The following is a 15,635-nucleotide window of genomic DNA, read 5'->3' as shown; positions in this document are numbered from 1 at the left end:
AGACCTCCTTGACTCACTACCATACTCTTGCACTAGAGAAGAGATCCATGCATAAGAAAACAAGCTTTCAGCGGAAGGCAAAGGACAGAGCTCCCAGGGAAATGTTACAATAGTAGGGGAACTCCAGATGGTCCTAGTGTTCATACAGAACTCTAAGAAAATAAGCTGTGGGCAGCTGCTAATTTCTTGCTTTGGTAGAGGTTAGGAAGTTGGTTTTTTCGCATACACATGCTCACACCTCTCTAGGTCTTTATTAATATTTTAATTCAATGCAATACAGGAGATTCCAACCTGGGCAGGTCAAAAGATGAATAAGATACTTTATTCCTTCTCGGCAGAATGTTGTATGGATGTCTTCATGGCTGGGGAGAAAGGGGAGGGAGAATCAGGGTGCGAAAGTCAGTCTCTAAAGAATTTATTAGGGGAAAAGAACTGTGCCTCTCTGCTTCTGTTAACTCCTTGTTGAGAGCCCTTAAACTAGAACCTCCCTTAAATCACCTTCAATCCCCAGCCCAAGATTCCCTCCTTCGAAAGACAATTTGTTTCTCTCAACCTCTTATTTGTGTAAATATTTACATATATATTTGTTTGTTGCAGAATAAATAATACATAATCTAATGTAAATGTTTAAATGTATAATATGCATTTGTATGTATGTATACTACATGTATATAAATATTTGTATATTTAAATATAAATTTGTAATAAATCCATAAGGGTGGGGACCCAATTTAATTATGGTGTCCTCACAATGCTTAGCGTATAAACACACAATTAATTCAGAATTTCCAACCACAGGAGAGATAGAGATGTACCTTCCCAGGTATGTTTACAACATACGTTCACAGATGAATCGAACATGGAAAAAAAAAAACCATATATACGTTTATAATATACTTGCTTATTCTCATGTTGACCAAAAGGAAAAAGAAAAAGAAAAAAAAAACCCAAACGTGTGGAGAGGGGAAAAGCACCAGATTGGGAGTTGAGTCCCAGCTCTAGCCTAGTGATAGCTCACACCTGAAATCCCAGCACTTTGGGAGGCTGAGGAGGGTGGATCACAAGTTCAGGAGTTTGAGACCAGCCTCGCCAATATGGTGAAACCCTGTGTCTGCTAAAAATACAAAACTTAGCTGGGCGTGGTGGCGGCTGCCTGTAGTCCCAGCTACTCTGGAGACTGAGGCAGGAAAATCACCTGAAGCTAGGAGGTGGCAGTTGCAGTGAGCCAAGATAGTGCCACTGCACTCCAGTCTGGCAACAGAGCAAGACTCCTTTTATAAATTAGCTGAATGTAGTGGTGTGCACCTGTACTCCCAGCTACTCATGAAGCTGAGGCGAGAGGATTGCTTGAGCTCAGGAGGATGAAGCTGCAGTGACCCATGTTCATACCACTGCACTCCAGCATGGGTGACAGAGTAAAACTTTGTCTCAAAAAAAAAAAAAAAAATAGAGTCCCAGCTCTGGTCCCTGATCTTCTATAAATTAACTATGTGGCCCTGGGCAAGTCATTTTATCTCACTCAACCCCATGTCTCTTGCCGGTGAAATGAGGACAGTATTGCATCTTGCATTTCTAGTAGTCAGAGTGTCAAACAAGTGAATAGAAAACCCATTGGAAACCACATCAGTGAATTAATTTTTAAAATTTGAGAGGCAGGCAGAGGGTAAATGGTAAATTGCACAGTACTCTAAGGACAACAAAATGAAAAAGAAAAAAAAAGTTGTTTCAACTGAATGGCACACCTCATGTTGCTTTTTTCTTTCTTCTCTTCCAGGACTCCATTCCCAACTCACCTGACAACATCCCCCTCAGAGGAGGTAAGATCTTGGAATTCAGTATAAATGAGTAGTAAGTCATCTAAATGAATGCCATAAAGTGTGAAACCTGATTATCAACCAGAAACAACTCTATGACATGGCCCAACAGTAAAGTGTGTAGGGATGGAGGCAAGGGCGGCTCAGGACTGAGGTGATGCACCTGAATTCATCTTAGTAGCTCCTGAACTCATCCCCACAAGTCTCCTACCAGCCCTTGACACTCCCACTAATGAAAATTCTACCTCTGACATAGGCAGGACTGCAAGGCAGTGTTTTGTTAAAAGCTTGAAACCTGAAATCAGATAACTGGGGGAATGAATCTTGGCTTGACTTCCCTCCTGGGAGCCTCAACTCCTCATCTATATAATGGGAATAATAATACTCACCTCATCAAGGTATTGGAGAAGCCATTCAGATCTCATCTGTAAATTGCTTGGCATGGCAACCAGCACATAGTAATCATTAAATAACTAGTAGTAACTAAAATGCAGAATGAAGTCAAGGACTTGTGAAAACAGACTTCCTCCTCACTCCTATATTTCCAGTCATTGAAGTCACTAATTAACACGTCGTCTCTACTAGCCTCAGAGGGATGATATGCCGAGTTCAGTTAACATCAATGATGAGAAATTTTCAGATGACCTGATTAATGTTTTTATTGCTCAGAGAAGGAAAAGGAAGACCCAGAGAGGGAAAGTGAAGCATCTTGTCCAAGGTCATACAAAACCAAGCCTAGAACCCAGATGTCCTCATCTCTAATACAGTGTCTTTTCCACCCAAGAACACCAACCCCCATCTCAGTCCTATAACCTTTAGAACCTAGATGGCAAACACAGCTGGATAACCAGAAAGCTCAGAGCAAAAAGTAAGGAAGTGAGTTGATGTAGACACCAGGGTAAGGGCACAAGAGTGTCCTTGAGTCCAGAGGACACAGATGAGTGGACACAGCTCCTCACACTCACAGCATCACACTTGGAGCGTCCTTCAAGTTTCCCTTGGCCATGCCTTTCCTGCGGTTTATCACCCAGAGACTTCAAAAGTAGGGGCAAAAGTCTCCAAAATACAAGAATTCTGGATCTTTCAAGGCAGACTAATAATCACAGCCTTGTCAACAATCTCTCATTTTGGCTGGAATGACTTAGCATGTGACCTCAATTCCAATCATGTGTATGCAAACAGTCACATTAAGATTAAAAGGAGCATGGTAGAATGCAGGGGTAGGCAAACTTTTTCTACAAAGGGCCAGATAGTAAACGTTTAGGCTTTGGGGGCCACTATGTCTCTGTTGCAATTTGTCAGCTCTGCTGTTGTAGTGCTGAGCCCGCCTGAGTACATGCAAATAAGTAGCCACAGCTGCATTTCCATAAAACCCCATTTATCAAATGAGGTGGTGGGCTGGATTTGGCTTATGAATTGGAGGAGTCACTGCAGGCTTTGGAGTCAGATGTTTCAGTTAAACACGTAATGCATGTTCACATGGAGCTTTGGAAAAACCAAAAGACTCTGAGTGAACATAACTTGCCCCTCCCCACTCCCACTGTTCCACCACCACCTCCACCCAGACTTTCCAAGAAAGATGGAAACTTTTCGGTTTTTGACAGGGAGAAAGGATTTTTAACACAAACACAGTCTCAGTGACTTGGATAGTTTTGATTAGGTAATAGGACCTTAGCCATTCTGGATCTCAGTTTCCTCGCCTAAAGAGCACTTCAATGCAAAGTTGCCAAGCGCAGAGGCTCTAACTAATATTCTGGTCCCATAATAAAGTTGATAAAGTTTTCATCAGTCCAAAGTGGAGTACAAAACATAAGGACACAGTAGCCTCCTTTTCACAGGGCCAACTATATCTAATGTAAGAGGCACTCTTCCTCTGAGATGGTCCTTCAGTTTTATGTGTCAAAATGTCCTTTCTTTTACAACATGAAGTTGATATAGACAGGAGTTAAGTTGGCTTGCTTTTTGCCAGAGTTATTTTGTTTTGTTTGAATGATCACAATAGGCAAAATAAAAAGCTGTCCACTCCATATTGGCCTCTGAATTTTCATTTTGGGGACAAATTTCCTGGGTCTATAAAGTCCAAACTTTTGAGAACCATGGACTAAATTACTTATCAGATTTCTTCTTATCTGGACCGTGAATGGGAATATCAGAACACAAAGTAATCACAACCAACCTCAGTTTACAATTCAATGTTTCCACAACCAGATTTTTTTAAATGCTAATAATATTAGGTTGGTGCAAAAGACATTGCAACTTTTGCCATTATGTTCAATGGCAAAAACTATGATAACTGTTGCACCAACTCAATAATCCCCACTGGGACCGTGAAACTTTTGTTAAAGACCTTCCCACACTTCCTTTGGGTTCATTCTCACCTCAACCCTGTGAGCAAGCCACAGCAATGTGGGGAAGAGTCTTCCCATTTTGCAGATGAGGAGCTGAGGCCCAAAGAAGCCAGGTGATTTGCCCTAGGTTATACAAGGAGGGAATGGGCAAGTGAGAATCCAGGGCTCCTTCCTCTTCTCCCTGCATGACGGGCTTCCACCATGAGATGCCAGTGACCTGCTGGAGGTGGTACCTGACTTTCTCTTGCTTTTAATGCAAGTTGACATCCCTTTAACTCAGCAATCTGCAGACGCTGTAGTAGGGTGAGGTAGAAAAAAATATTCCTGGGCTCCAGAACTCCACACCAACAAGTCTTTTCTCCTCTCTGAGCCTCATCTGTAATATAACAGCAACGTACTAAATGCCCTGGAGGAGTCTCTCCAGCTTTGATGCTTTATGAGACTATAATTCTCTTGTCCAATATATAAAAATAGAAGAAAAAAAGCCTAACAAAAATCTCAAGGAAATCTGAAGCCACAGCTTCCTTCCTCAACGAATCCAGCTTAAACAGGCACAGAAGCAGTAAATTGTCCCTTTTGAAAAAAGTCATTGCAAGACATTCCAGGCAGAGGGGAAGCATCTTCCAGGTACTCTTGGGAGGAAGCTTCAGGGACAGCATGTGGTTTGTCACTAGACAAGAAAAGGGCAGAAGCCAGACACCTTCTAGGGAGCCAAAAATCTTCCACCGTCAGCAGAAAATCAGCAGTGGCTCAGAGCCTGGGATGTAGAGCTATGTGCACACGCTAAAGAGAAACACAAGATACACTTCTCTACAGAGGAACCACTGAAAACCAAGTCCTTTTTGGTAATGAAAGGATTTCTAAGTCCTATCACAAGCTTCCCATTCCTGGCCAGGATAGCCCCCAGCCAACTACCACCTCACAGGCAGTAAACCAGGAAAAGCGCCTGGGAGGAGAACCTTTCCCCACACCCTCTCCTTTCTGGGTTTTAGTTTTCTCACCCAGAAGACAGAATTAATAATGACTCTTGCATGAAGCCACCATGAGGATGAAATGGAACAGCAAATGTGACCCTCATCTGATACCTAGTTGAACCTATGTCCTTTGGGCATAGGATCTACTCTATTCTTTCATATGTAGATAAAATGTTCCCATCTCATTTCACAAATGGCATGGAACCAAGGAGAATGGTGTAAAGAGAGTGAAGCTCATCTTTCTCCTCATCACTCCTTGTTTCACTTTTCTGCTTCCACCAAATTTTGAATCTCGTGTCTGCACATGGTTTGTGGCTTATTTGCCCAAATCAGAGAAGACAGCCACTTTTGCCTTGATTTCACAAGTTTGAATAGTAACCCACATTTATGAATAGCGACATCTACAGAAGGATTTGGGGTATGCAGAGAAGCTGGTAGGGCAGTGTAGCACATCCCAGTGCAGCCCAGCAGATGATGCAGAATTGAATATTAGGTACCTCTGTTCTTGCAAGGCCTCAGCTATTCCAGTCACTGGGAATTTCTCAAGGCCCAGCTCTCCTCCCTGGGATTCAGCCCTCCAACACCTGAGCTGACTCACTCTCCTTCCTATCTGTTTTAATGTCCTTCTCCCATTTCCCCTCCGCTTTCCACTTCCCTCACAAACTCTGCAGAAATTCAAATTGTACTGACTTTAATTTGCAGAATGATTCTGGTCCTTTGGTCTCACCTCTGGGCCTTCTCAACATACCCTGGCCCTTTTTATAATAAATCATCCCACCAAATGATAGCTCTTACCTGCACTAGAAGAATTATGTGGGCAGTGTTCTTTCTTATACTCCCTCGTTGCATCCATATAAGGCCATGGCAGAGTGAGAATAATGAACATTGACAGGTATCACTATGTGCCAAGAATTGGCTGAGTACTTAGTAATTCACTCATGCAGTTCTCACAATAAGCCCCCAGGAATCATAATTAGCCCCATTTTATAGGTAAGGAAACTGGAGCACAGAGAGGCTTGTTGCCTTACCTGAAATTTCAGAGCTGGTAAGGAGGGACAAGACCTCAAATCCAGAGTATCCACCTTGTAGCCCTTACACTTAGCTGGAATTGTATTGTAGACCATCTGAGAAAACTCACTAATGAGCATCCTTGCAGTGCGCCTACCTGCTGGTCCAGTCTAGGGACCCTTCCAGGGCTCTTTCAGCTCTATCACTTCCTCAGCACCTGCTGCCCCCAGCTCTGGCTTTCATGTCTCAGAAGTGTACTCTCTGTTACCAAGCTCAGGGTCACAGAGGGCCACTTGTGGGGGGCCACACGCATGGGTTTGAATGAGGTGAAGTGCTGAGGGGAAACATGGTCCATGGCGAGGGTTCTAGAGGCTGAATTTCAGCTCTGGCTTTGCAGCTGAAGGGTCATGTGCCTTGGGACAGTTCCTTCCCCACTGCCTACCAGTTAAAACAGATCTGCCTTTCCTACAAATGTAATGTAGCCTCCAATACCCAGAGGTTCCTGGAGGCCTTAAGGAAGTTGGAACAGTGGATAGACCTCATGTGGGTCCTGACAACTCCACCCTCACCTGAATTCAGTCTCCAGCCAAAGTTGGGGTACCAAATGCAGAGGACCGGCCAGGAATTTGGAATGCTGACATTCAAGTCTTGGGACTTGAAGCAATTCACTTTCCCTCTCAGGGCCTTGGGTTTCCTGTTTTGTAAAATATCAGAAGTGAGGGAAACAAGCCAGATGTCCTAACCCTGAGATGGATTTTGCTTTGATTATAGCATTCCATGAATCAAATAAATATCTTAGGATACTTTGACCACCTTAATAATCTAACATTTGCAATTTTATAAGGTGTAGCAGGCTACCCTCCTTCCCCTTCCCCTTGCTAAAAAGAAAATGGCATTAAAGAACATGAAGTGAGGTTGGTTCTCTAATTTTACCAAATGAACCCACCCCAAAGAAACAATAAAAGCTGCACCTTGAAGGTGGTGACACTAAACCAAGAATAGGTTCTCAACAAGACCCAACTATCCCTCATGTCCCATGGTCACAATGCAGACAACAGCAGCCCTAGCGGAACACCACACTGGAAGCAGTCAAGAGGCAACATGCACTTTGGGAGGCCAAGGCAGGTGGATCACGAAGTCAAGAGATCGAGACCATTCTGGCCAACATGGTGAAACCCCATCTTTCACAAAAATACAAAAATTAGCTGGGCATGGTGGCACACGCCTGTAGTCCCAGCTACTCAGGAGGCTGAGGCAGGAGAACCGCTTGAACCCTGGAATCGGAGGTTGAAGTGAGCCGAGATCACGCCACTGCACTCCAGCCTGGCAACAGGGGAAGGAGCTGTCTCTTCCTGACAGCTCCTTCCCCTAGAAAGACAAAAACTAGCAAGCAGAAACATTTCTGGATCTAGAATGCCCAGTTCACCTCTCTCTCTCTCTCTCTCTCTCTCTCTCTCTCTCTCTCTCTCTTTCTTCACAGCAAGAGAGAGTGCTCCTGCTCAGAGGGAAAATTACTTTTCAGATAAGTCACAGATTTCAAAAGCCTATTTGCTTCTCCATTTACTTTAAACACACTCACTCAAAATCTACTCTTAAACTCACTTTTTCTTAAAGCAGAGCTAACAGGAATCAGAAATCTCTCACGAAAAGAAAAGAGAAGGAAGGAGTGAAGGAAGGGAGGGAGGAAAGAAGGAAGGAAGGAAGGAAGGAAGGAAGGAAGGAAGGAAGGAAGGAAGGAAGGAAGGAAGGAAGGAAGGAAGGAACTAGACAATGAGCCACTCAAAATAAAGTGGAATGGGATCCTGGAGAAGCCTTCAGAGTTCTAAAGCCATCTGCCCCTAATCCCCACACCCCTGCGACCAAGAGAAGAGAGAGAAGAAGAGAGGAGGTGCAGGGGAGGGGAGAGAGCAAGAATAAAGAAAAGGAAAAAAAGAAATCACTGAGTTACATGTGAAAATTTATACTTGAATTTAGCACATATAAATCACAAGTCTTTGAATCCAGAGGAAATTTCAGAGTTCCTCACAATTCAGGTAACACTTTGGAGAAGGAGGGAGAAAAGGAAGAAAAGAAGGAGGGAGGGAGTGAAGGAAGGGAGGGAGGGAGGAAAGAAAGGAAAGGAATGGAAGGAGGGAGAGAGGGAGGGAGGAAGGGAAGGAGAGAGAGAGGGAGAAAGGGAAGGGAGAGAAAGCAGGCCCATTCCTTGAAAATTTTTTGTTATGCATTTCATTCAAACTATCTAGACACAACATGTGTTGGCTTAAGTTTCTACATTTCAAGCAGCACAAACCATGGACTAGGGCATAGGGCTCAACCATTGTTTAGTATACTTTGGGTGGTGGACACCAGGCTCATTTTTATGCATTACCTCATTTGATCCTTTCAACAACTCTCCATGATAGTTGTTTTATTATTCTCACTTTTAGGAAGAAAAAAGGAAAATTCAAAGAGGCTACATGGATTTTGCAAAGCCACACAGCTAGTAATGGCAGAGGTGGAGTTTGAACCCAAGTCTAACTTTTTTTTTTTTTTGAGATGGAGTCTTGCTCTGTTGCCCAGGCTGGAGTGCAGTGGTGCAATCTCGACTCACTGCAAGCTCTGCCTTCCGGGTTCATGCCATTCTCCTGCCTCAGCCTACCGAGTAGCTGGGACTACAGGCATCAGCCACCACGCCTGGCTAATTTTTTGTGTGTGTGTGTGTTTTTAGTAGAGACGGGGTTCCACCGTGTTAGCCAGGATGGTCTCAATCTCCTGACCTCGTGATCCACCCGCCTTGGCCTCCCAAAGTGCTGGGATTACAGGCATGAGCCACCGCACCCAGCCAAGTCTGTCTAACTTTGTAAACTTGATTTGAACCCAAAACTAACCTTCTAAAATTGCTGCCATACTTTTGCATTTTTAACAACTAGGGAGTTGTTTTTTTTTTAAGGTTATTAAAATGTTAGTGAATTTTATCCTATGTCTCCAGATTCAGCTTTCCTTTTAAATTATAGACTTTAAAGGTGCTTCTTACTTATCCACAGTACTGTCAATTCAACTTGTGTTTAGTATAAATGAATTCCAAGGAAATGCCCATAGAGTCAGATAGGTTTACTGACTGTTGCAGATACACTGAAACAAGTCAGGACTGAAAAGACCTTAACATCCCAAGGAAACTAGGTGGGGTGGAGGTGGAGGGGGGAAGGCAGGATTTAAATTATTTAAATTAATTCCAACTTGATCTTAATTTTATTTACTGATCACTTCCTATGTGCTCAGTCAGCACTAAGCAGGCTCATATAGGCATTCTCCAAATCCTTTTGGAAATCAGGGTCACCTAGTCATCATTTGTTTAACAAAAGGTCTGTCCTGCAGTTTATGTCTCCATTACCAGTTGGCTTATTGATATCAAGGAAATGGTCAAAAGCCTCAATTACTTTTGCACCAACCTAATAGTTGAAATTACCCTTGCTCAGGTTAAGGACTCACTTTGAATCCAAATTGTATCCAGAGAAGAGAGACTGTCCTCTAGATGTCACTGTTGGGACATCTAGATATTCTCCCTCAAGCCAGGAACAAAGAATCCAGGGCATGGTAGATGCAGAGTCATTAGGATAATCCCTTTCCTTCTTGGAAGGATTAAAACATTTTTCAATAAATGTGAAGAGGATTCGGCACACATTCCTGGAAGCATCAGATAGCCTTAAACACTTAGGTACTTAATTGAGAAGCTCCCATCCATCAGATAATGTCACGAGCTTCATTTTAATGAACATTTCATCTGCCAATTCACTCTGCTAAGTGGCATTGCTAAACTGTGCCACTATAACAACAAAGAAAAGAGGAGTAAGGTAGAAAGAATCTACTTTACTGAGTGTCTCTTCTAGCCACAGGCCACACTGATCACTTGACATCCACAATCTCATTGCATCTTCATGATATCCATACATTTAGGTTGATTGTTTTAATTCTCACTTAATGGATATGGCAACTGAGGCTCAGTAAGGGGAAATGACAGATCCATAGCTAAAAGCTCTGACCAGAACTCAGGTGCTCTTTTTGCGATGCATCGTATCTTCCTTGTTCTTATATCTAAGGTTCTGTACGTCTGGAAGGTACCTGGCACTCAAACCACATACCATCTGGCCAGGATGGTTGGCTTGGTTTGTTTTGCTATGGTAGAGCTGCCTTGAGCATACTTGCTTCTTTACGTGCCCATGTTGTAACTTGGCAGTGTTCAGCACATGGACCTGAAGTCATCTGCTGGCATTCTCCCACAAGACGGAACCCAGGAGCTCATTAGTACTTGTTTACCCTGCACCTCCAGCTGTCTTGTCAGTTTTCAGTTCCAGTGTCTGTAGTGGCTGCAAACCCACTTCTTCCTGCATTTAGCCCTTCCTATTCCACAGGAAGACTGAAAGTCAGAGAAGAGTTCTGGATTAGGAGTCAGAAGCCCTGTGTTCTGAAGCCAGCTCCACCATTTACCTACTGTGGGGTCTTGGGCCAGACTCTAGTCTCTCTGGGTTCAGTCTCACCACTCCTAAAACTAAGATCTCTGTTAGCATGGCATTTAATGACCCTTTCTATCCAACGTTGTGAAATCTCAAGGTGAAAGCTAGTCTTAAGGTTGCCATAATCTTGACCTTCTAGAATATGGTCCTTTCAACCGCCTCGAGCAACCTCTCTCTCTCTCCTCTGTGTGAAACTGGCCAGGAGGGTTTTGTTGGCACATCTTTCTCTTCACCCTCTCAAACAAAACCACAGAAAGTCCCATGATCTTCCTAGAAGAGGCTAAAGCTTGGAAAGATGATTTACAAAGCCAATGCATCTGAAGGCTTTGGTCCTCAGGGAAGTTCACGCAGTGCTAGGGTTGTCTGAAAGATAGACTGCCCTACAGAAGGAGTAAGGAGTCCTGGTCTCTGGTTCTCTCTCTCACTAACTCTCTGGATGACCTAGGGCCAGCCTGCCATAGGGGCAACATTGAGGAGCACATGAGTTATGTGTTTACCAAGCCTGAACCAGGCGATCTCAGGGAACTTTCATTTCTCCAAACTATGCAAGTCCTTACAGAACCAGACTATTCATAACTTAGATTGTCCTCAGAGCTAAAATGTTCTGTTCTAGTACTGCAGGTGTCTGAAAACCTGAATGTGTGAAGACACAGTTTCCTACCTTGGGTAATGCAACATGCCCACAAAGATAGACAGGTGCAGCTGGGACTGACTCCCCATCTCAAACCTTCCCACCCCTACCACCAGCAGATCTGGCAGAGGATGGCTGAGTCTCTACAGCCTGCTAAAATAAGCTAGGTAGGCCCTTTTAGATAGATCGTCAAATCCACACTGCTCTTCATCTATTAGATTGGTGCAGAAGTAATTGCCGTTTTTGTTATTACTTTTAATACCAAAACCACTATTACTTTTGCACAAACCTAATAGGGACACTAGAGACCAGAGAGGAGAAATCCCAGAATTCTAACTCCCAGGTCATCAGCTCAGCCGTGACTTGCAGATAGTTCTCATTTCCCCCACTCTGATGCTCTGTTCTTCAAACTAAACCTCTCCAGACATCACTTTTTGTTCCCTCTGCTCGCAGTCTTCAGAATTCCAGGGACATTGCAGGATTTCAGCTGCATGTAATGCCACCATTTATAAGTCACGTTTTTCAGTCTTCATAACCAAAAAAGAAAGTTACATCATAGACTCACAGGGTGATGAGAAGACTCAGGCCACATGGCTGATGACCTGTGAAATGTTCATCTAGCTCTTGACAAGAGCCTCATGACCTCCAAAGCAGCCTACCTCTTTTGAGTAGCACTGACTGGTCAACTCTGTGAGCTGCTGGCACTGTGACTCACAGTGTAACGTAGGTGTTTTTGGTGTAGATCTTTCCATTGCTGCATCTGAGAAATGGGGATTAGCAGTGTTAGCTGTTAGCTGAGGGCTTCATCTCCTTCCTCTTCCACTTGGAGGTTTAGTGCTTGGGACCCGCGGTGTGCCCACAGCTTCGTCAAGCATTAAAGGACAGAGGCTGTGCCCTCTTCTGGGGTCTTCTCCAAATTTAACAGCCCATTCCCTCAACAGCTCCTCTAGCTTCCTGCTTTTAGCTCCTTTCTGAACCAGCTCTGGCAACATCATTCCTAAAAGGGGCTGCCTGTGTTTTTCCCTTTAGCTAGAAACCATCTAAATGAGTTTTAAAGAAAAACTAAAATATACCATGCCATTTGACTTCAGGAAATGCAAATGTTTCAAAATAAGGTGCTTTTTTTTCTTTTTTTTTTTCCATCCTCGGGTTTCTCAGAATTACAACTGAGGTCACCCCACTAAACATTTGAAGACCAAAGGGGAAAAAACAACAAAAGAACCAGAATGTGTGAGAGGCAAGCCTGGGCTTGCACTTCTCCAGCCACCTGTTTACAGCTCACCTGCCATAAGGAGTAAGGGGCACAGTGTGAGGGGCCCTTCGGCCAATGAACAGAGCCTGTTCTTGATGTTATGTGCTGGCCTCAGCCCAAGGCATTAGTCTTATCTTCCCATCTAATCTAGCTGACCTGCAAAGCCAGTGGGAGAATGAGGCCCCATGTTATTCTAGCCCTCAGGCAAAAGGCAAGCCAAGCATCCTGGTTCACCTCTCTGTTGCCTTAAGTACTTACTCAGTATCCACAGAGGGAAACAAGAAAGATGAACTAGGTGATTCAATTCAACAAACATTTACAGAGCATCTGCTAGGCTGGGCAGTGGGGGTTTATAAACAGAAGTCTCTGCCCTGAGGGTTCACTGTCTAATAGAAGAGGCAAATAGGGAAAGGGAAGTATCCTGGAGGAGTTGACTGCTAGGCTGTGTTTCAAACGAGGAATAACTTGTCTGGTGAAGGAGGCAGTTCAGGTAGAGAGCCCAGCAAGTGCCAAGGTGTAATGATAAATCAACATACCTAAATGGTATGTTTAGGGGGACTGCAAAGCCCCAAATTCCAGGAGAGTGGTCAGGAATCCACTCGGGCAGTGGTCAGGCAGCCTGAGTTTGGATCTCTACTCCACCCCTGACTACCTGTGTGAATGTGAACAAGTCACTTAACCTTTAAAAGAGTCCATTTCCTTATGTACAAGATAGAATTAATTATGGTATCTCTCTCATGGTGTGGTTGTGAGAATTAAATAAAGTAATGCATGCTTAGCAGAGTACCTGGAAAATGGCTGTCACTCAACATGTATTAGTTATGATCATTCATATTATTATCACTGCTCCTCCTCATTATTATTACTATTGGAACATAAAGGGAAAGGGGAGGAGGGAAGGTGAGGGGTGAGACCAGAGAGTTCAGTAGGTTCAGAGTGAGGGACCATGAAAGCCATGCTGAGGAATTTGGGCCTGATCCTGCAGGCAAAAGGAGTCAGAAAGGGCTTCCATGCAAACAGACTCAGCCAGATCTGTCTCCCTGACTTAATGTTCTACAGCTTAGAGTAGGAGGTTAGGCCAGGAGGACTCTCTAACCATGGTCACAATCCATTAGGAGCATAAGCAGCCATCAGTGTTGGGGTTCTGACTACACACCCCAAGAGCATGGGCTGTGGGCTGCAACAGGCAGGGCCAGAGCACTGATCAGAGTATGCATGAGGATGAAACCAAGAGAATGACAGCTGACCCACTGGCCCTCACCACCAAGAGAGCTTTGGACCAGAAGCTCTATGTGGATGCAGCAGATAAGGAGGAAAACTGCCCCTGCTTCTGCTGGGGATGCCTCTCGCAGTGAGCTTGTTCAGACAGCAGAGGGAACTCTTCATTTAACTTTCAACCACTCCAAAGCCCCCATGAAGCTATGAGGGTGGCCAGGAGGGACTTTCTCAGGGCTGGGCAGAGATTGCAATGGGAAAGGTTGTAAGCCCAGCAGGTACTACTACTCGGCAATGCAGTGAGCAAACATCCCAGGGTGTGGTTTCTCCATTGAATGGGCCTTTGGTTGCCTAGTCTCTGATGGATGGACCGAATGGTCATCTCTGGTGACATCTTTGAAAAGATGTGCATGTCAGGTCAAAGATTGCCCAGTTTTACACTTGGAGAAACCAAGGATCAAAGAAGAGATTTGCTCTGAATAAGTTGAATTCAAGAGTCATTGCAGGAAATGTATAATTTGAATCTTTGTCTACAAAATATTAAGTAGTTACTATGATTAAAAAAAAGCTAAGCCACCATCACTAGTGAATATACGAAAAATATTTTTATTTCTTAAATACAATAATAACATAATATTATATTTGCCTCTGCCAAGGAAGCTCCAAATAGTAGGACTTCTGCTAAGATTTACTGAACCCTGTGTCCTCTTAAAATTGAACACCAAGATGTTTTTATCTTTGTTGTCTAGCATAATAGCCTAGAACAGGAAACCTGGCCTCTGGAATTAGCCATGGGCAATTCCAGCATTTACACAAACTTGCCTGAACTTAAGTGATAGTATTGACCATCTCTAGGCATCAAAGTTAACCCTGTAGGATTAGTCTGAGAACTAGATTAGCTGATACATTACCCAGCTGTAAAAGTACCCAGACTAGTTTCTGGCGTGTGGTGGGTAAGTTGACAGTATTTACTATCAGTATTATCATTCTCACTACCACTGCCTGGCAAGGCGCCATGAAACAATGTATTTCACCTGCCTGGTCCCCAGATTTTTTCCCATCTGTAAAAGGGACTTAATAATACTCCTGTCATAGAGTTTCTGCAAAGATTAAGGAGATGAAATATGTATAGTGGCAGAATATGGCACCTGACACATTGTAGGAATGGATGTCATGTTTGCTTCCTTCCCCGATGTCCACCGTCTTCCATAAAAGCCCAAGTGGTAGCAATCAATAAAAAAGAATTTAAAAAATTAAAATCCTAAAATACCTGATGGCAAAATGAGAAATAAAGAGCTTTTCTCCTTATTCTCAAAATGGAAAACAGAATGGTAATTGTCTCCATCAAAGGATCATAGAAAAAAGATCTGGTATCTCCAGATCCCAGAACAGCAAAAGACATTTTAATATATCATCTCCTTATTTTTAGGAAATTGCTCAGAAGACCTCTTATGTATCCTGAAAAGGGCTCCATTCAAGAAGTCATGGGCCTACCTCCAAGGTCAGTAACCAAACCCGGGAAACCTAAACATATGAAAATCGCTTATGTGGCTTTTCAGCAACAGAAGTCACAATTAGAGTCCCATGGTCAAATGTGACCGGCAGATGTGTACTGTTTAGTCAACAGGATATTTTTTTGTAATTTGAATTTGAGTGTCTTAGCGGGAAGAGTGTTATTCTCCAAAGCTACAAGTTTCTCTTTCCTTGCCCCATTCACTCCTTTATGTTGCCTACCTGGCCTCTGTGGGCATTCATGCTCCCCACCATCACTGCCACCACCAGCCCCACCCCTCACCCCTCACCCCTTATTCAGCTACCTACCAGTTTCAGCAAAGTACACAGTCCTTTTCCTAATGCAACGGAGACAGGCACTTAATCTCTGCCTCTATGAAATTATTCACAA

At 43.6% G+C, this 15,635-nt stretch overlaps 1 protein-coding gene across 2 annotated transcripts in view; it reads left to right on the top strand.

The window, feature by feature from the left end:
• TNFSF8 (TNF superfamily member 8) overlaps positions 1–15,635 on the top strand; it is a 38,738-nt gene that overhangs the window by 10,866 nt on the left and 12,237 nt on the right. For both annotated transcript variants that reach the window (XM_007968286.3, XM_007968285.3), the window contains exons 2-3: positions 1,775–1,817; positions 15,162–15,233. In XM_007968286.3, coding sequence (XP_007966477.1) covers positions 1,775–1,817; positions 15,162–15,233 — 115 coding nt within the window. The remainder of the gene's footprint in view (positions 1–1,774; positions 1,818–15,161; positions 15,234–15,635) is intronic.

This window comes from Chlorocebus sabaeus, chromosome 12 (genome assembly GCF_047675955.1).
Source record: "Chlorocebus sabaeus isolate Y175 chromosome 12, mChlSab1.0.hap1, whole genome shotgun sequence".
In the NCBI taxonomy this organism is placed as follows: domain Eukaryota; kingdom Metazoa; phylum Chordata; class Mammalia; order Primates; family Cercopithecidae; genus Chlorocebus; species Chlorocebus sabaeus.
This window is presented reverse-complemented; position numbering and strand designations above follow the sequence as displayed.